Source organism: Castor canadensis, chromosome 3, assembly GCF_047511655.1.
Source record: "Castor canadensis chromosome 3, mCasCan1.hap1v2, whole genome shotgun sequence".
Taxonomy (NCBI): Eukaryota; Metazoa; Chordata; class Mammalia; order Rodentia; family Castoridae; genus Castor; species Castor canadensis.
Genome location: NC_133388.1, coordinates 15,279,884 through 15,301,174, shown reverse-complemented (window position 1 = coordinate 15,301,174; position 21,291 = coordinate 15,279,884). Strand labels below are relative to the sequence as shown.

Below are 21,291 nucleotides of genomic sequence, written 5' to 3'. Positions count from 1 at the left end.
GACACAAATTAAAAAAAACTTTAGAGAAGAATCACAATGGTGGATATAAAAGTCTTAGAACAGTCATGGTTAGAATTTTGAAAAACAGTTTAGCAATTGAGCCCTCCTTATTTTTTTTTTTAATGTATGGTTGACTTTATTCGTCCGATTTTTGACCCATTTAGGTAAAACCATCCCATTCACCTTTGTTGAGCGTGTTATCTCCTTTTCTTTTTTTTTTATTATTTTATTATTCATATGTGCATACAAGGCTTGGGTCATTTCTCCCCCCTGCCCCCACCCCCTCCCTTACCACCCACTCTGCCCCCTCCTTCTCCCCCCCTCAATACCCAGCAGAAACTATTTTGCCCTTATCTCTAATTTTGTTGTAGAGAGAGTATAAGCCATAATAGGAAGGAACAAGGGTTTTTGCTGGTTGAGATAAGGATAGCTATACAGGGAGTTGACTCACATTAATTTCCTGTGCATGTGTGTTACCTTCTAGGTTAATTCTTTTTGATCTAACCTTTTCTCTAGTTCCTGGTCCCATTTTCCTATTGGCCTCTATTGCTTTTAAGGTATCTGCTTTAGTTTCTCTGCGTTAAGGGCAACAAATGCTAGCTAGTTTTTTAGGTGTCTTACCTATCCTCACCCCTCCCTTGTGCTTGAGCCCTCCTTATGATCTTCTCAAAGATACATAATGTATATCTATATATACATCTTGTCAATAGGTTATTTTTATATATAAATCCCGATTTTATTCTGTCTTTTAAATAAAGGAGAATGTACTTTTTTGCAGATGTACACTCTAGGTGACCAATGCCTGATCTTTTAACTTATTTCAGTGGCACTGCTTGGAGTTATAGTGTCTGGGCATGTCTAATTACCTTTGCTTACAGATAACAGCTTGATGCAATCAGGAACACAAGTCTGAAAATGCTAGCACTACTACCAAATTCAGTTTGGAGGACAGTAGTTTGATAAAGTGTTCTCCTATACATTGCACTTTGGATTTCTATACTCAGGGAACATAAATACATTTAGCATATAAAGGAGCCAGCAAGAATTAGAATCAAAATCACACAGAAGTCCTTTATTTATTAATTTAGCCTCTATTGAAGCAAAATTTAGAGTATTTGGTGTGGTAGGATAATAAGTGCTGACAAAAATCAAAGCCTTAGATTTCTTAAGTGTAGGAGAAAGTGATAGTGACCACTGGTAGACTTATTTCCTGATACACAAGTGTATCTCATATATACAATAATAAAATATGCATTTCATCAAAGCAATAGATGTAAACCATGTTTTGAACAGCAGAACTGCCAAATGTCAGGATTTTTTGTATCTGAATGGTAGCAGAAATGAAAATATTTATGTGTTGAAGGTTCAGACGCAGTGCATGTTGCATCAGGAATCATCTAATTACATTATTTTCCTCCACGTTTCACTCTGACCTGCTTCTTCCCAAGACACCTTTCCCTTACCTCTGTCCTCTTAAGACTTCTGGATGCCTTTCCATGCCCTGCCCATTTGCCTCTCCTGTAGGAAGTCTCTCCCCTCCCCTCCATGAGAATAGATCCCTGCCACTCTGTGCTCCCTGTTTTTGGCTGGAGCCCACTGCTGAACTAACCATGGTGTTCTATGTCAGTCACACTGCTATGCTAAGTGCCAGTTCCTCCTGATCAGAGAATCCTGGAGAGCAGTAGGGACTCCTCCCACCCACTGTAGTATCTATCACATGGACCAGGACAGTAGACATCAGATGACTACATTGTCAGGGTTCCAGAATGTCATGAGTAAATTCAATTTTCCAGACAGTGTTGTGACCATTCTTGATTTAGTCTCTTTCCCTGAGGTGCCCAGAGCCAACTGTAACATTGGCCACAAAGCATTTTCCCAGTGGTTTGTTTGCTTGTCTGCCTCCTAACAGGACTATGAGGTCAGGCAAAGAAGGAATGATGTCTTACGTCTTACACATCCTAGGTGTTTGGTGTCAGGAATAGGGAAGGACTGAGAACTCTGGATCAGTGACTCACTATGTGTCCCGGCCACCCCTCACCTCTGTCTCCCAACAGGAACTTCTGCCAATCCAGCACTCAATCAGTGGCAAGCTGAGACTCATAGAAGGTCACAAACAGCCCCTGACCACACAGCCCACCCCTTCTATGGTTGGGACCACCTAAGGCCTTCTGCCAACTGACTGTGTGCCTGATCAACCTGCAGCTCCCTCTGCCCTCCAGGGCAAGGCTAGCTGGGAGACCCTGGAGGACTCAAAACCCCCAGCTCACATCTCTCCAAACAGAGCCTCAAGAAGCAAAGACAGGAGGCATGTCAGCATGTGGTCTTTATTCCTGGTTTTCCCCTGAAGAGGACTGGTCATTTTCAGCGTTGGTTCCATCTGAGGAAGAAGAATATCCCAACCAGGCCCCAAAGGCTGAACCAATGGAACCCAGGAGGATGTTGGATGATGTGGAAAGACCAGCTGCCCCTGGGGAGGAGAGAGAGTGAGCACAGTGGGTAACCTGCAGTGACCAGAGGCCCAGAAATCCCTGACATCCCCTTCTGAAGCCCCCAGGGTTCTGCTTTGGACAGAGGATGCTGGAGGTGGCTGAGAGGGAGAACACAGGATGGATTTGTACAAACTGAGATGGAGGAGAGCCAGCCGCAGTCAGACCTACTTTATACAGGAGGCCACTGAGATCCAGAGAAAGGAAGGGACCTGCCTGAGTCACCCAGATATCAGAGTTCGCTAAGGCTGAACCCAGAGCCTAGGCAGGGCGAGGTCTCCTTCTCTCTTCTCCCTACCCAGTGATCCCACACTTCTCCACTCCACCCTAGACCTCACTCAGAATGAGCCAGAAAGGGACAAAGGGACAGAGAAGGGGAGACAAAGGACCAGGGACACCGAGGATCAAGGAACTGCAGAAAGACACTAGAAGCCTCCCTGGGACTTGGCCCATGCCTGGCTCTGGTCCTCCCACCCCAACACTCACCCACTGACTGAAGAGTGGCCACCAGGCTGCCCGCTGCAACTCCACCACCATTGGCAATAGCCGCTGCCGACATCATCTTGGCCGCTATGGAGGAGGCAGCGATTCCTGCCCCAGTGAAGCCCACGGCACCCAGCGCCACAGGCACAGCCCCCACTGCCACAGCTTTGAGAAGAGAAGCTGGGTTGGGTTGGGCTCAGGGGACAGGACCCCTCAGGAATTCCTTCACAGTTTCTGGGGCTATCTGCTCAGAGCATTTGGGAGACAGCAGCTTGGACAGGGATCCCAAGGTAAAGAAGGAGTGAGTGTAGAGCCAGGTGGGGTCCAAGAGGTCCTCTGAGAATCAGGCCCAGGCCTGGTGCTGCCTCTGTCCTGCTGTGTGACTCTGGGGAAGTTGCTATCCTTCACTGGGCCTGAGGTATGTGTCTAATCATGGGGGTGACCTTAACCACTGCTTAGCAGTCCTCCCTCTTTTCCCTCCCCAAGGAGCTGTTCCATTATATGGAAGGAAAGGAGGGGACCCGGTGAGCCTTCCCCTGGTGAGTCCCTCTCTTGCCCTCATGCTTCACCCAGTTTCACCCAGGTGGCTCAGGTAGTGGATGATTACAGTCTGGGTCGTAAACAAGGCCAGCCCAGCTGCACAGCCTGGCAGCATTCCCTGCTCCAGGAAACAAACCTCCTCCGACTGCAGCAAACGCAGCTTGTCCTAGGGAGAGAAAGTGGGTTGATGGAGGGAGCCCTGCTTGGGTGGGGGTGGGGACGCCATGCCTTCCTTCCAGTCTGCCAGCCCCAGGGGGAAGGGGAGACTCACTCCACATGATGAGGTCCTTCTCGCAACTCAGAGAATGAGAAAGCTCTATGGCTTACTTCCTCTTTGCTTTTCTTCTCTGTGAGCCAGTGGGGACACGGCCTGCCCACTCCTGGCAAAGTGCCAAAGTACATTAAAGCGCTCTCTCCCTCTGCCTGTCTCCACGCCTCCTTCCTTCCAAGCCTTTCTTTCTCTCCCCTTTTCCTTCTCCCCTCCCCTCAATCTCCTCCCTCTCCCTCTCCCTCCCCTTGCTTCCCCCTCTTTCTCCCTCCCTCTCCCTCCCTCCCTCTGCCTCTCTGGGCTAATGGGAGAGAACAATGTGTTTATTAAACGAACTGCTTTAGAAGTATTAGCTCATTTGTCATTGGGTATTGGGTTCTTCTCTCATCACTGCCACCCAAGGTCGCCGTTTGTCGCGTGGGCAGCCACCACATGGTGACCAGGGACTTTCCAGTCCACCCTCCCTCTTCCTCTTCCCTCTCTGGTTACCACGGCAACTCTGCAGTCGGGCAATAGGTTTCAACCTATCCTATAGGTCCATATTACCCTGAGCCCCTCCTTCACTAGGCCTCAACCTATCCCAGCGTTCTGCAATACCCTAAACTCTTGACTTCACCCAGATCATAAAAAACTGGGCTGCCATTTCTCAGGTGTGACTTCCCCGGCCTTGTTCTTTGGGGACGGTGAACTTGCCAGAGAGCGCGCTCTTAATAAAGCCTGCTTGCTTTGTTATTTGGCTCCCATCCACATCGACCTAACAGTCGCTAAATATGGGGACACAAAGGAAGCATGGAAGGGGTCTAATGGAGTCTCTCTGGCTAGGGCTCCTTCCACCTGGCTGCTGCCTGATTCCAGCTTGTCCTGGATCCTAGGGGACCCAGGGACTGGCATTGTCCCTTCAGGTATTCTGGCTGGAGGAACTGCAAAGGTGAGTCTGGGGCTAAGGGACTGACTGGAAGTCAGGAGGGAGTCACACAATCCAAGAACAAAGGGGTGAAGGGAGAACCTGGGTTGGAGTACAGAAGGGGCCTTAGATGTTATAGAGACAAAGGCCAATGGTGTTCCCAAGCCACAGCCTCAGTTCCAGTTTGGCTCCATCTCAGAGCTCTGGTTTCCTTCTCTGTAAATCAGAGAGGCAGCAGAGATGAACTTATTTTCCTTACTAATATATAGAAATTTATCATATGTTAACTACTTTAATTGATTCTCAGTGTTTAGGAAACATTTAAAGTTCAAAACCAAATAAGCATTTTATTATATTTTTAAAATTTACCTGTGTTTATGGGTTTTTGCTTATTAGACAAATGCAGTACCACTTCTTGGAACTTTGGCTAAAATCAAGTACAGGTAAATGCAATGTGTTTCCAAATTAACAAGAGAAAATTAAATCCAAAGTAAGAGGGAGAAAAGAAATAAAGAACAGAAATAAGTAAAATAGAAATTACAGGAAAACTATAGAAAAAAACATCTTGAGTAGCACAATTTCTGATCAAGTAAAAATGAGAGAAAACAAATTACTGTCTTTAAGAATAAAAAGTTGTCACAACATTGAAAAGTGAATCTTATAAGCAATTTTATTCCATAAACTTGACGATATAGATAAAGTGGAAAAATTCCTTGAGAATTTGAGTCAGCATAGATTAGAGAAAATGAGGCATGTGAAACAGGAGCCAGAAATTCAGAGATAAACCTTGTGCTAGTGACTAGCTTGGTGAAAAGCACACAGCACCACTTGCTTTTTGCTCACTCCCTCACTGAGAAGCAACATAGAGTAAAAATAGCAGCTCTCCCTTTGACTTTGCCCACTTCAAAATGATGACCTCATTCTGGGAAACGAGCAAGAATATCTTAGAGGAAGACACTGATCCTGGGCAAAAACAGTTGATAAAATGACTCCTTTGATCACAGAAGTGATTGCAAAGAAGGAAAAAATTATCTTAAGGACACCTGGCTTAAAAGGTGCATTTGGAGAAACCCCTTTGTTTAAAGGAAAAGACATTTTTTATCACAATGACCCACATTTAGTAAACCGAGCAGACTTGACATCTCTGGGCCTGATAGTACAGTGTAAGAGCAAAAACGATTTCATGTGTCAGAGTCCAGAGCAAGGGGCAAACATTCATCCTTAGGTGAATTTAAGCCAACCCCCACAACCACATTTTCCCCATAATACTCCCAATGAGGCCCTCAGCATGCCTCTTCTTAGGTGTGCCTGCACCCATGCTTGGGTGTGTACCTTCCTTTTCTTTGCTGAAAAACGTTATTGGTCTCTATTTTCATGTATCCTAAAGTTCTTTTTGCAACAACATCATGAACTTGGAACCCAAGGGCCAGGTAGAGATCTCCTCCTTTTTGGAGACCCCCCTTGGAGCCTTGCCACTTCTGTTTATGTTAAAAAAACTGACAGAAGAATAGAAAATCCCAAGGCCCCATATGTTAAGTAAATTTAACTCATAATTAAAATTATTTCCACAAAGGAAATTCCAGTCCCCTATATCTTTACAGATGAAGCCTATCAGACATTTAGGGAAGAAACACTACCGATCTGTATAAGCTCTTCCAGAAAATGGAGGGGTTAGTATTTCCATCTCATTTCACAAGATAAACAACACCCTGAAGACCAAAACCTGACAAAGTATTTCAGAAAAACTACAGACCCATATCCTCTACAAATATACATGTGTGCATGCAAATATCCTGAACAAAATATTAGCAAATTGAATCTATCAGTGTATAAAAGCGTCTGTCATGACACATTGAGAGGAGGGACACCTAGAGTCTCTGAAGGAGTCTTGGGCTCAGGAGGACAGAGGGTGGCCATAGTGAACTGTCTGGATGCCAGTCTGTCCAAGAATTATCCACACCTGTCCCTGCCCTGGCACCTGTGGAGGGCCTGCCACAGGTTCTGCCGCTGGAGCCACGTGTCTTGCCCAGCTATTTGCCCTCTTGCTCTCTCACCACTCCCAGCTGGACTCACTCAGCCAGGAGGTAAGCCTGCCTCCACCTGGATCTAATTCTAGCCAGAGAAGTAAATAAAAAGGCCATGGTCAGAGTCTATGATCTCCAGAGAATGGTAGGGCTTACTCAACACATGTCGGTGCGCCTGGCTGTCTGTTGAGCTGCATGGAGGCCCAACCCTCACCCCGCCCCAGTCCTGACGCCTGCTTTGTCGAAAGGTGAAGTGGGCCTGGACTTTCTCTGTCCTGAGACTCCCAGAAAACCCAAAGCCTGGTTGGTGGAGACCTTCCCTTGCCTAGAGGCTGGACAATGCCTCCTCCCAGCCTGTCCTGACCTTCCTCTGCCCACCCCAATGGGTCTGTCCCTTTGCCCTTGGCAAAATCCCTGTGTGGCCCAAAGAGGTGGCCACAAAGCTCTCTCCCTTTTCTGGGTCTTGAGTCCAGAATGTGGCTGATAAGCATCTGGCCCAGGTGCTGGGCCTGCTGATGCCCAGGTAGATGGGCAGAGGGCTGGCCCCACTGCAGATAAGCTCTGTTGCTAAGCAGGGCTTAGGGGACAGCTCTTTAAGTCCTGAGACTCCTGTGCTGGCTGTGGTTGCTTGTGGTTGGGAGGGGGTGGGGGATACCTGGGACCTTCTGCGTCTTAAGGGTCTGAATATTCTGACATGTTCTCCAGGTGAGCTTTGTTGACTTCCTGATGCCAGTCCCTCTCGCTGGCACAGTGCACTGCTGGGGTAAGCCCCCCATCTGGTGCTGGGAGGCCCTTCTCTGCCCAGCTCTTTTACCCTCTAAGGTCTTCTGCAGTTCTCCACTCAGGCCGCACCAGGATCACCACAGGAACTAAAGAGCCACCTCTGCCCCACCTGAGTCACTGACTCATCTCCAGGCTGCAGGTTACAAACCCAGCTGGTGATCTCCAGCGCTCACCCCACCCACCAGTGTGATGGGCAGGAGTTGGGGCTGTTCTCCTGACAGCTGGATCAATGTCCTTCCTGGAGGACAATGTGGGCCTATCCTCCTCTACTCCACACCCAGCTGGCTGTGCCCCTCTGCTCTTTCTTCCAAAGCCTGGCATAGGGCATCCAGTGGGAGAGGGTTTACTAGCTGGGGTTCAGCTTTGCTAGCCAGGACCACGTGTGTCCCTGGACATGGATGTCTTCAATGGGGGGATCGCTTGCTCTGAGAGGGCTGTGTCTGTGGATCTGTTGCACCCTGCCTGCTCACTGCAGCTCCCCGCCCCCCCCCCCCCAGCCCTCAGGTGTTTCTTGCCCACCTTCATCTCTGGGTCTCAATCCTTACCTGTGTTCTTCCCTCTGAATGCTGCCTCCTCATCTTTGTTCTTCTCATCCCTCCTGGCAACTTGCTTAGGGGCCCTCACTGACTCTCACCCTCTGTCTGCCCCAATCTGTTTTCCTCTAGAAGTAGTGTTCCTATCATCCCACCTGGGTCAACAACTCACTAGCCAGAATGTGTCCTGTTCCTTGGTCTCTCCCTTTGGGGACTCTGAGGCAAGTGAGAACATGTGTCCAGATACAAGTTGGACTCGGGCTCCAGCCTAGCCAGGTTCCCTTCAGGGTAGAAAGCCACCATCAGTCCTGGGGAAGGCACTAGTCAGAACCATCGTAACCCTGGCTGTGACTTGGGCTCAGGTGGCCAGAGAGTGGCTCTGAAGGGCCATCCAACCTGCTATTTCTGGTCTTCATCCCCCTGGGGGATAGTCCAGTCTAGTTGTTCCCATGACATTTAGCACTCTGAGGCTCTCCCCGCAGTATCTGTAGGATTTCCAGGGGCTGACTGAAGCCTGCAAGAGTCTTCCTACACTCCTTTCTTCCAGTCTTTTCTATGGTGCCTAAGGGTTCTGAATGGCTGTGACCTTGAACAAACATCAACCTCTCTGAGCCTCAGTTTCCCTAACTGATGGGACAGGAAGACTAGACAGGGGGAACCTTGTCCCTGGGATTGGCTCCAGAAACCCCCTTCTGGGTACAGACCTGACCTCACCTGTTTATGCCCAGCATTCTGGTCACCTCCTTTCTGCTTTGACTTCCCATGATGCCTTGTGGTTCACAGGGTCTGGGCCGACTATACAGTAGGGACCATCATCTCCAGAGCTGCCTCGGGGAACCCTGACCTACCCAGACCTCATGGAGCCTGGGCCTCCAGCCCTATCCAACTCTTCTCCCACCCCCCACCAAAGGTTGGCTGCTTCTTCTAGCAGCCATCTGTCTAAAGGTTACCAGATGGTACTTGAGTTTGGCAGCCTTGTGTATCCCATTCCACCCCCATAGAAGGCTCCTCCCTTTCTCTCTCCTCTCCCTTTCCCTCCCTGTAGGGCCCCATCCTGTTCCCTCTTCCCACAAACACAAGCACATAAAGAACAAGGACCTGCCTGATGTTTACTGGCTAGTATTTCAACTTGCAGTACTGTATCACATGGCCCTGCCCAGAGGGCCTCTTGGCCCCCTCCACCCCTGCACCCTAATGAAGGCTCTCCCTACCCCCACACCCATCCTCTCCACTTCTTGCAGGGACCCATCCAGTCCCTTCCTGTTTCACACACTGAGCACTTGTCATCTTTCACAGCCCTGTCTTGGTACCTTCCTCTACCTCCTGGAGTTCCCAGGCCTCCCCTCCAAGGCTCTGGATCCTTCCTGGTGAGTCGTGCTCGGGGGAGAGAGGCTAGGGGATGACTTTAGGGCAGGTGTGTGGCTCACCCTACCTTACTTCAGTATTAGGCCATGGACCAGCCCTTGCCCTCAGGGATCCTAACACCTGACCTTGGATTCTTGGTCTCAAGTCTCCTGTTGGGTTTTGTAGCTGGGGAGCAGGGCATGCCCACAGCCCATCTTCTGGCCTGGAGGCTCAGAAGCCCCCTAAACACTCTCCTCATGGAGAGACCTAGAGGCTACACCTCTCCTTGTGCCTGGGTTGGTCTAGCAGGGATAGATAGGAGGCCTGGCCTCTGGAGGTCCTCAAACTTTCTCACACATTGCCTATGGTGACCGCAGGGTCCTGTGGTCTAATCACCATGAACAGATGAAAGAAAAGGGTTGTGTGTGGACCAGGGCCCCTGGACATAGGCCATGGGTCACCGAGGTGGGTTGTAGGGCAGGAGGGAGGGTATGGACCCTGTGTCGTCTTCCCCTCCTGCCCCTATGTTGGGTCAGGTCTTGTCTGGGTCCCTAATGCCTGGCGAAGAGCATGGACCCTAGCAGGTCGGTGAGGTCTGATCCAGAGGACTCACAGCTGCCTTGCCCCCAGATAGGAACACTTAGGCTCAAAACCTCCAGGCCTTGTTCAGACCACATCTTAGGGCCTTCTGTTTCCCATCCTGCCGCCTCCTCCTCCTCTTTGGTCTTTCCCCGCCCCCCTGCTTCCTCCCTCTTTCCCCACCCCCCCTTCCTCCCTCTTTCCCCACCCCCCCCTCTGCTTCCTCCCTCTTTCCCCACCCCCTTCCTCCCTCTTTCCCCACCCCCCCTTCCTCCCTCTTTCCCCACCCCCCTGCTTCCTCCCTCTTTCCCCACCCCCCTGCTTCCTCCCTCTTTCCCCACCCCCCTGCTTCCTCCCTCTTTCCCCACCCCCCTGCTTCCTCCCTCTTTCCCCACCCCCCTGCTTCCTCCCTCTTTCCCCACCCCCCTGCTTCCTCCCTCTTTCCCCACCCCCCCTTCCTCCCTCTTTCCCCTGGAATGAGAGGTGGCCCTGGGCCAGGCCCTGGCCGTGTTAACTGGTTAAATGTTTCCAGTGGACTTTGCTGCCTCTCTTCCCCCCTCAGCCCTCCCTCTGCTCTCCTGATAGCCTCTCTCCTCCCTTACTTAGTTGTGTGTTAGGGTGGCCCCTGCATAACAAGAAGCTGGACCTTCTTCCCAGGATCTGTTTGTGGCTTGTCTTCTCTGAGCCCTCCCTGGCACCCTATTTGCCTTTCTCCCCTCAGCCTCCACTGTGGCAGTTACCTCCTCCAGGAAGGCCTCTGGTGGTGACCACCTCTGGCCCAAAGTCTCTAGGGACATCCCCGCCCCCCCCCTGCTGCTTCCCCCAGTTCTCCCCCCCTCCCCCCCAGGTCTCTGTCCCTGCAGCTCTGAACGGTCCTGTCTACAGTGGCGCCACCTGTCCCCATGAAGGCAGCATTCACATGGAAGAAAATCCTCCCGGGGAGGTTCCTGGCTCCCTACCCACAGCTGTTCCCACATCAGCACTTCTGCCTGCTGGGGAAATGACTTTAGACCTGGCCTGCTCTAGAACCAAAGCACCCCCGCCCCCAGCAGAACAGTTTCTTCAAGTCAGGTATCCCCCATCTGGCTTCACTGGCTGGGTTGTCCTTCCAGGTAGTGCCTCTATCAGAAGGCTTGGCTATGAGTGGTTGATCTTCAGATTCTTGGGCCCTTTCTAAGCCCTCAATGGAGCAGCCCTGTATTTGGGTACCACCCCAAGGGACCTCCTGCAGAGCAGCAGACTAGGCAGAGCTGGGTCAGGCAGGGGAGCCAGCCTGGCTGTGGCCAGAGGCCTCAGGTAAGGTCTTCCTGGAGGAAGTGATTGGAACACCTGGAAGGCCTAGGGCTGCAACTCTCGGCTTCCTGTGGGTGATGGATGGCCAGTCTCATCTGACACAGGTCTGCTCCTGAAAGACACTGGCTGCCCTATTTAGTCTGCTTTCTGGTAGGAGAGGCACATGCCGTCTCACCAGAGGCTCAATGTGCCATCCTGCAACTGTGGGCCTCCCACACCTGGAGCTCAGGTGAGCCTGCCTGCCCCCCTCTTCCCTCCCAAGGCCTCAGGCTGGAGCAGAGCAACCTGGGTGGGCTGAGGTCTGCTATTACACGTGGAGACCCAGGTGTGGGTGGGACCCTGCCAGCCTATCCCAGGTGACATGGAGCTGGGGACAATGGGAGAGACAGGTCACTCTCAGGGTGCTTTGAACACAATTAAGGGTGAGAATAACCTTGTCTCCCAGGCTGCTGGGTGTCAGTGGAAAACAGGCAGATGGGACCTTTGGGAGGAAGTCAACATAGAAAGGAAGGATCATCACAGAGCTGACTCATGTGTACTTTGGTTTTCAGCTCCTAGAAAGAAGTTTGAAAAAGACTCACCCCTTGCTTTTTTTTTTTTTTTTTCAGTTCTGGGGTTTGAATTCAGGGGTTTGTGCTTGCTAGGCAGGTGCCCTGCTGCTTGAGCCACACTTCTAGCCCTTTTTGCTCTGGCTGCTTTTTGAGATAGGGTCTCTTTTTGCCTGGACTGGACTGTGTTCTACGGTAGCTGGGATGACTGGCACGTGACTCCACGTTCCAGCTTTGTCTGTTGAGATGGGAGGCTCGGGAGCTTTTTGCCTGGGCTGGTCTTGACCAGTGATTCTCCCAATCTCTGCCTCCTGAGTGGCTAGGATTATAGGTATGAGCCACTGGTGCCTGGTTCCATCCTTGCTTGCATTGGGGCCTTTCTGAATTCACTGGTCCACCCTGGGAAGGAGGGCTTGTTGTGCTGCAGTGTGGTATGTTGGACAAATTAGTGGTGGTTTGCTGTAAGATAGAGTTACTCTGGCCAAGAGGAGGACCAGTCATACTACAATGGGACTGGGTAACTAAGAGCAACTTCTATGCCGGAGGCTGAACAGCACCTTGATATCAAGGTTCTGACACCTGTGCTGTCTGGAGAGGGCCTACATTGCATTCTGCTTTCACTATGACACCTTCTCCCTATGTCTCATGTAGCAGAAGGGATGAACCCTGGATTCCCACATGGCAGAAGAGCAAAGGTGCAACAGTGCTCCTTTCCACCTCTTATAAAAGTGCTCGTCTGTAGGAAGGATGCTAACTCAAGCCTCCCCTTCCCTGAGCCTCACCTCTGAATAGCAGCCCCTCATGTTGCAGCATGATTTGGGAAGGACACACACATTCACACCATAGCAGATCCACGTAAGGTGGTAGGTGTTAGGTGACAGTTAAGACCATCTGAGTTCTGAGTGGATGTTAGGGACCCCTGGGATGAGTATGTGGGGCCTACCCAGGAGTGGGGTATACCAACATCTCCCATGGTCCAGGCTGCACACACCCTCCCTCCTGTGCCTGGAGGACTCTTCTTACAGGGTCAGATTAGGGACTAGACAGGGACCTTGAGGCTTCAGGCCCACGGTTCCACGCTGCAGGGCACATGGGCGATGTAGAGAAGCTAACCAAGTTTGCTTTCCTTTCTGCCAAGGCGGGGGAGTGAGTCCCCACAGTCCGGCTTCTCCCCACACTCCTAAGGCCCAACATTGTCTATGGCCTTAGAGGGTAGGGTGGGCGTCCCTGTGCCTACTGATCCCAAGAAGCACTCAGGTTTACCAGGTAATGTTCTTCAAGGAAATTTCCGCAAGACTCCTAAAGGAAGAGGAAGGGTGGAATGAAGAGGCTGTGCCAGAGCCCCACAGTCCAGACCTCTCTGTGGGGCTCCAAAGGTCCCATTTCTGGCCTTCAGGTCCCTGAGCCACAACGGTTTGGGGTGGAAGAGGACTGCCACAATGAACTGCCACAATGAACTGCCAACCGTAAACTTGCCAATGTACCTTAAAAGTTGCTGGCTGTGGCTCAGAGGTCAGCATCAAGGAGGCACCCTGAACCAACTCCATATCTACACTGTCCTGTGAACTGGATCCACTCAGCCTGCAGAGGACACAGTGACAGTGCCAAAGACACACACCTGCACTCTGCTGCCTATGGCCCTCTGCAATTGGGACCTCTAGAGCCCCAAAGAGCCAGGGCTACGCTAGGTGAAATGTCCTCAGTCCTCACATATCCTGGTGGCCTCTGTACCTCCTGGCCTCAGGGAAGTCCAAGATTTGGAAACTTCTGGAGGGATGAACTTACCAATCTCCCTGCTGGACAGGCCTCCACTCAGGGGCACTGGTCACTATCCCTGAGGGGGCTTATCCAATATCAATCTAGCGCCTGGGGTAAGAAGGTTGGCAGGGTGCTCCATTGCAGCTGGTATGGGGACCATGGACACTTTGACCTCTGTGGCCCTGCCCTGTATCCGGTGTTGGGTTCAATACAGTTGAGCCCTGAAGAGCAGAGCCTGGTTCCCTGGAGCCTAGGCATCCACACCAGTCTGGCATGGGGTGGCAGAAGCAGGCTGGCAGGTCACTTCCCTAACTCACATGAGGAAGCTGGGATGGTCCCCAGCCCCTTCCCCAAAGCTTTGTTACTTAAGTATTAATGTTTGTTAAGTGTTTGGCCCTGTTCCTGTAGTCCCCAGAGCTCTGCAGTAATCAACTGTTCTGGAAGGCTGCAGGCCCTGCAGCCAGAGGCCAGGGTCAAAGCCATCAAGCAAGTTACTGAGATTCCCCCTGTACCCAATAGAGGGCAGGAGAGAGCTGGGAAGATACAAGGGCTGTTGTGGCCTTGGCCTTTGTGAGAGTTAATGACAGGCTATATAAAGAGTCCATGCTCTAGTCTGTGGTCACCTCTGTCCACCATCCTGGGCTGGCTGGGCTTCAGCGTCGTCTTCCCTTCCTCCCCAAATTCAGCACCTCCGTGCCTTGAGCCAGGATGAGGCACAAGGCCCATCTGTGACTGACCACAGGGGGAACCTCCGAATGGCAGACTAGCCACAGTGGCTCATTTTGGTAGCTGGGAGCATCTCTCTTTTTGCGCAGGAGAGCACACATTTGCAGCTCAGGTAGCCAGGGCTACTGCTATGGGGAGATCAGAATGCTTCCCGGTTTTTGCTGCTGTGTCTGGGTACCGGCATGTAGAAGGCATCCATCTGCCCTGGGAAGGGAGGTGCTGGTTGCTGGGGACCAGGCTTGGGTCTCCACAGGGAGGCAGCCTGCTGATGTCTGCTTGGGTGAGGCTATGCCCTTGGGATCAGGCAGATCCTGGCCCCGGAGGCTCTCAGATTTTGCCAGGCCCACAAAAGGAAGCCAGGCTCCTTTTCTCTCGAGGTCTCCTGGACCACCCCCCTAGGGGTGCTGGCTCCCTGAAGCTCTCCCACAAGTCTGGAAGGCTTTGGACCCTCCAGGGCTTCGTGTCTGGCATGAACATAGCTCCAGTCTGAATAGGGGTCTGTGCCCTGGCATCCCACTGAAGGCTCTGGGTCCCTCTGGACAGACATGCAGGGTTCAGTCTCTGGCTACCTGTGGGGTAGAGAGACAGCTTTCCTGTCCCATTTGGCCAATGTTTCTAGGTAGGGAAGGCAATAGATTCTGGTGAGGTCCAGAGTCTGCAGCAAATACACAAAACTCGGAGCCAAGTCACGCTTGTTCCCTAGCAGCACTGTGACATACAGGCTGGGTCCTTCATGGCTTCTGGGGTTGGCATGAGCCGGTTGGTGGGCTACAGGCACAGCTGTATCCAATGCATGCAGGAAGAGGACTGGGAAGCTCCTTTCCAGACACAGCTGGCCACCCCAGCTGCCTGTGCCTTTTTGTTCCTGGGCCAGTTACTTATCCCTGAGGGTGTGGACTGGGTCACCAATCTGGTAAGTGTCCTGGGGGTCCTTGGGAATACACAGGAATCCCTTCCTGGTGCCCATGCCCTGGAGCTCTGCTGCTCCTGGCCCTCGACATCCATGGAAATCTGCAGATACTTCTCCTTGCTGGTGAGCGTATGGCTTCTGGTGAGTGTCCTGCAAGAGGACACTGCTTAGGGACGCCTCACTTTCCTGGAATGAAGAGTCTGTACTGCAAAGCCCTCCCTCACACATTTGCATGAGCAGAACTTGTCTGGGAACCTAAGGAGGAACTTTGTATGTCTTCCCCCATCTCTCCTTTGTTCACTTAGAGCAAACATTTGCTTTGCACCCTGGTTCGCAGTTTGCTTTTTTTCTGTTTTCTTTCCCCTCATTCCCACCTGAAATAAAGTAACTCTTTTTCTAGTCAACTTTATTCATACAATTTGTATTATTTTCAACTAGAACACTCTACCTCTATCCTGTTATTAGATTCTCTGTATGTAATGTGTCTTTTCATCCCTGGCTGCTTTTAAGATTTTATATTTGTTTTTTTGCAATTCGGTTATGATCTGCCTTGTGTAGTCTTTGTTATTGTTCATTTCTTGTGCTTGGTGTTCGGGGAGCTTCTTTGGCCTGAGGACTTAGAATTTATCAAATTTCACAAATTTGGCCACTATTTCTTTAACCCACGCCTTTTTCCAATTATACATGCAACTAACCTCTTTCCATTTTACATTTCACTGGTGCTTTGTCCAGTTTTTTTCTCATATTTTTTTGATAGTTTCTATCTATTGCTATGACTTTGAATTCATTCATCTTTTCTTCTAAAATGTCTAATCTGCCCAACCTGCATTCTATGCGTTACTCATCTCAGGACCAGTTTTAATCTCCGGAAGTTGGTCTTGGGTCTTTCCCCATATTTTCTATGTGTTTACTTCTCTGTGAATATTTGGAATGCAGTTCTGAGAACTGTCTTCATCTGTTAATTCTGTTGGAAATAAAGCATACAAGTAGCCTTTGTTCCTTTGTCTCTTTGTTCCTGAAAAGGATACTGTAAATCTTTGGAATTTCCTGAGCAACAGGAAAATCTTTATTAGTCCTGGGCCCCTTGGATCCCACCTGAGCTAGTACTAAGAAATGAGGTGACTCAGAATAAAGCAAGTCCCCAGAAAGACATGGACCTGCTCCATGCCACTGGGTTTGCTATGCTTTTAGGCGCTCTCAGCTGACATAACAAGGAACTAAATGTGTGCACGCTAGCTTGCTCATATACACACGCCTGCAAGTATTTCTATGTATGACTTTCTGCTTGTACAGGGAGTTGAACGTGAGTTCTCTCACTCATCAGTCACCACCTGGATCTTCCCTTCCCTTCCTTACCTGTAAACTCCAACAGTAAAATCTGTCCCCTGCCTTTTACCATCCACTTACTCACTTGGTCCATATACAACACCGTGCACATTTTCAATATAGAATGTATATACTATTTACAATACAGAATGTATACTCACAGCATCGCGTGGAGCACAGTGCTGATTCGTGGGTTCTTTTGTCCTCAGTCGAAGCATTTCACTCATTCTCAAAGTTACCTAGGTCAGCACCATCCCTCAGCCCCTTCATGAGGTGTTTCAGATATTTGTAACATGGTGGAATTCCTTCATCACATTTTTCAACCCATCCCTTGGTTCCCTGACACCTAAATTATTTTCCTTTATTTTGTAGACGTTAGAGTTCTGTGGGCTCGACAAGCTTATTATGTCACATACTCATGTTTACAAAATCACACAGAAGAGTGTTGGTACTGTAACAGTCCCCTGTGCCTCACCTGTTCAGCCTCCACCCTCCCAAACTCTGTAGTCACTGAGCTGGCTAGCATCTCTATGGTCTTGCCTTTTCCCTAAAAATATGTGTTTAAGCTGGGTGCCAGTGGCTCATGCCTGTAATCTTAGCTACTTGGTTCAAGGCCAGTCCAGACAAACAGTTCATGAGACCCCATCTCCAAAATAAACAGAGCAAAATGGACTGGAACTGTGGCTCAAATGGTAGAGCTCCCGCTTTGCAAGCACAAAGCCCTGAGTTCAAATCCACTTCCACCTGTGTGTGTGTGTAAGATTCCATTATGTTTTCTGTGACCAGCTAGTCAATTTCTTTTTAAGGCAGAATAGAATTCTGTTGTATGGATGTTGTAGAGTTTATTTATTCATTCACCTATGGAAATATGTAGATGACTTCTCAGTGGTTATAAGCAAAGTGGATATCAATAGTCACATGTAGATTTTTGTGTGGACTTAAGTTTTGAAGTCAGTTGAGAGAATCCTTAGGTATGTGATTGCTGTATTGTCCTATGTTAAGACTTTAACTGCACCATTTTACATTTTCGCCAGCAATAAGTGGGAGCTTCTGTTGCTCTGGATTCCTGCCAGCAAAATTGGTACTGTCAATTTTTTAAAAATAATTTTGGCCACATTCTAATAGGTGCTGTTTAAATGTGCAATTCCCCAATGACCTGTGGTGTCAAGTATCTGTATTAATTAATTTTTCATTGCTATGACAACGCTGGGCAGAACAAGTTAAGAGAGGAAGGATTTATTTTGGGAGGAGTGAGAAAGAGAGAGTATGAGAGGGAGAGGGAGGAAGGGGCCCCAGTGATCTATTTCCTCCAGCTAGCCCCTCCACCTCCTCCCAATAACGCATCATATTCATGAACGGATTAATCCATTGATGGGCCAGAGTCCTCATGGTCCAGTTACCTCTCCCTCTCCTCAGGGCCACCCTCTGGGGACTGAGCTCTCACCGGTATCTTTCCACGTGCTGTCTTACATGGTGAAGAGTCTGTTCAGATCTTTGCCCATTTTTGGTGGGGTTACTAATTTTCTCACTGTTGGATGCCAGCCCTTACGTGATTTGTGATCTACACATGTTTTTCTCCTATTTGTAACTTGTCTTTTCCTTTTTCTTTCTTTGGTTTGAACTCAGGACCTTGCACTTGATAGACTTGATAGACAAGTGCCCTACCACTTAAGCCACACTCCCAGCCCTTTTTGCTCTTAATTTATTTTGCAGATAGGGACTCACACTTTTTGCTTGAGGCTGGCCTCCTACTGTGATCTTCCCATCTTCCTCCCACTTTGTTGGTATTATAGGTGTACACTGCCACACTCAGCTCTCTTTTCTTTCTTTCTCTTTTTTTGGCAGTACTTGTTTTGTGTGTGTATGTGTGATGTGTGATGTACTGGGGTTTGAACTCAGGGCTTTGCACTTATTAGGACTGAGCTACCCTGCCAGCCGTGTGTGTGTGTGTGTGTGTGTGTGTGTGTGTGTGTGTGTGTGTGTTGGTTATTGTTAAGAAAGTGTCTTACTTTATGTGCCTGGGCTGGTCTTGCCTGCAATCCTCCTGTTTGTGCTTGTCTGAATAGCTGGGATGTCAGGTGTGCACCCTTGCACCCAACCACTGGCTGGGATTGGGGTATTGCTGTTTTCCCAGGTTGGCCTTGAACCACAATCCACTTGATCTACATCTCATGTGTGGCTAGGATGACAGGCTTGAACCACCACGCCTGGCCTCTCTTCATTTTTTAACATTGTCTTTCAGAGAGAAAAATGTTTTAGCTTTAATAAATTATTAATTTGTTGTTCGGGTAAGGTGCTTTTGGTGTTAGACCTACAAGTGAGTTATCAAATTAAAGTCACCTTTGTTTTTCTGTGGACTTTTGCATGATGGATTCCACTCTGGCTGGAGGGAATAGGCGCTGTTCAAAGCTCTTTGTAAGTGCTGGAGATTGTTCCCTCTGGTTCCTTGGGATGGTTCTTTCCATGTCATCAGCTAGTTTCTTTCCACTTGGGCACCAATCAGTTCATGGTTGACATACTCACGGGGGCCCTGCACACCGGGAACCCTCCCCCTGTGCAGCTCCTTCCTGCCCAGCACTGGTTTTTAAAGTCTTACTAATGGATTATAAAAACCTTCTGATTTTGAAACCTTCATACACTCACAATAAGTCATAAACATAGTGAGTCTGTACCCACCTCAACCTCCGTACTGACATCTTACCAAGGACCCAAAGCAGGAATCCATGTATTTTTACAAAGCAGCTTTATGGAGACAGAAGTCACTTATAAAAACTGTGACTAAGTAAAGTGCCATAAAATACTAGCCATAAAATGCTTATATATATAGTATATAAAATGTTACATTTTCAGAGTCAAGTATCATTTGTCAACAAAGCAAGGATGGAGAGTGAGCGGAGTCCTCAGCCAGTGGTGTTTGTTCATTTCTGAATATTGTGTTTCACTATATTTGTAAAATCTATGTCCTGAAACAGGGTCTCTAGGCTTCTCTCTCTGCCAGCCCAGAGGCTGTGCTGTCTAAACACCATGGTCATGCTGGCGTGTGGACAGAAGTGGGCCTTACTGCGGGAGGCGGCACTGTGGGGTGTGTTTTGTGTACTCTCTGTCCTGAGAGTCCCGTGTGCTTTGAAAGACTATCCATTTAGTACAAGATTCTGTGAGTTTTCATGTTTATCTATGCCAGAGTTTTGCATAATGAAGCAATAGCATGTTAATTTCCATGTAGCTCTAAGTACACTTATGCCCCCTAAAATAAGACATCATAAAAAGAGAGATTGTTTCCTGGGTAACTTAAATTTATTTGGAAATAGCTCTGATTCTCTGTCTTGTAACTTGATGACTAATTCATAACTGGACTTTGGAATTAAATGCAAATAAAGAGCTGTAAAATTTTTCATTCTCCTCCATGGGTAGGTCCTGACTGTCACATGCTGTCCACCCCGCCCCAAATCTTCCAAGCAGAAGCTCCACTTCTGTAGACTTGGCAGAAAGTTGCAAGAGGAAAGCCAACAGACAGCTGGCCACCTTGTCCGTGTTCACTGGGGACTTCCTATTTTGAAAGAAAAAAAATCTCAGGTTCTCTGGATACCCTGAGTTCTGGGCAAACAGGTTAGTTGCCACCCTTCTGGCGACACTCCTGCCTTTGATTCAGACAAAGGTTTAATAATACACATTTGTCATTTCTCAATACACCAGTGTCAATGCCCTAGAGCCAAAGGCCACCAGCACTGTGGGCTTCTCACCTGTGCAGGGAAGGAGGACACATGCCACGGGGCACTACAGGGCCTCACAGACCAGGACGTAGGAGGAACACGGGAGAGGACTGGGCTTTAGACAGGTTAGGGGGATGTCCTAGAACTTGGGGGCCATCCAAATAGAATGCTGTGGGTAACGGGCAAGCCTACGATTGCTCTCTGCATAAAACTGATTCTACAGGAGGGCAGACCCCAATGAAGATGGCGTTGGAGTTGGTGGCTCTCATGTCAGCCAAAGGGGGCCGTTGGCACTTTGTGCCTGGCACAGTGCGCTTGTTTGTGTCTATGCCTGGACAGAGGTACCAACTGACCTTGCCCTGTCTTATCCTATTGAGGTCTCAGTGACCTTGTCTGAGCCTAGTGTTCTGAGAGCTGCTTCATTTTCAATGGCAGGGACAATGGGCCCAGGCAGGAGGCCAGGCCACCACCAGGGAACAGAGGATGCTCCAGCTTTTCACTTCTTCAAAGAGGGGAAGTTAAGTAGGATAATATGAAAATGAAAATCCTGTGTTTCCTCAAGTTTCTAATGTCAAAAGACAAAATTGCAGTGGTTTTAGCTAAAAAAATCTAACTAACTTTTATTTGTCATTCTAGAATCAAGCAACACCTCATCCTTATAAAATAGAAAGTTCTATGAGCTGAACAGAAGAGGCTGGCTTCACAGACAGGTGAGGGTAAGGAAAAGAGAAAGAGAGGGCAGAAAGAGCATGGTGGTTTCAAAGTCCCCTTCCTTGTAAAGGTTGAAGTCCATAGGATGTCCCCATCATGCCAGGTAACTCTGGCCTGTTTGGGAATTGGGGTGTTTTCTCCTTCCCTGCTTTCATGGAAGGTCAGATAAACCACTTATTTTTTGACTGGAGGTGTAGGACTTAATGTGAATGGCTCCATCTTGGTTTGGCTGGTTGGATGTAGGGCAGGAACTCAGTGCAAATCAATGGCCTTCTATAAATCTCATTTCACACTAATATCAAGTGAAAAGGGAAGCCACAGGGTTCCAGAAGACAGCTTTTGTGTGTGTGTGTGTGTGTGTGTGT

The 21,291-nt window shown here is 49.2% G+C and overlaps 2 protein-coding genes across 3 annotated transcripts in view; one reads left to right on the top strand and one right to left on the bottom strand.

Moving 5' to 3' along the window:
* Positions 1-2,305: 2,305 nt before the first annotated feature.
* Ifi27l2 (interferon alpha inducible protein 27 like 2) lies at positions 2,306-3,961 on the bottom strand. Of its 2 annotated transcripts, none has more exons than XM_074067236.1 (4): positions 3,781-3,961; positions 3,577-3,675; positions 2,973-3,134; positions 2,306-2,467 (listed from the first exon to the last, which is right to left on the bottom strand). In XM_074067236.1, exons 1-4 carry the CDS (start codon positions 3,785-3,787, stop codon positions 2,325-2,327), a joined length of 411 nt encoding a protein of 136 aa, XP_073923337.1. In that variant the 5' UTR covers positions 3,788-3,961; the 3' UTR covers positions 2,306-2,324. The 2 variants fall into 2 exon arrangements, with proteins under 2 accessions (XP_073923337.1, XP_020037187.1); XM_020181598.2 differs by having other exon boundaries at positions 3,646-3,675; positions 3,781-3,951.
* Positions 3,962-4,384: 423 nt separating this feature from the next.
* Ppp4r4 (protein phosphatase 4 regulatory subunit 4) overlaps positions 4,385-21,291 on the top strand; it is a 147,129-nt gene continuing 130,222 nt past the window's right edge. The window contains exon 1 of the mRNA XM_074067226.1: positions 4,385-4,705. The gene's annotated coding sequence lies outside the window, so the exon portion shown is untranslated. The remainder of the gene's footprint in view (positions 4,706-21,291) is intronic.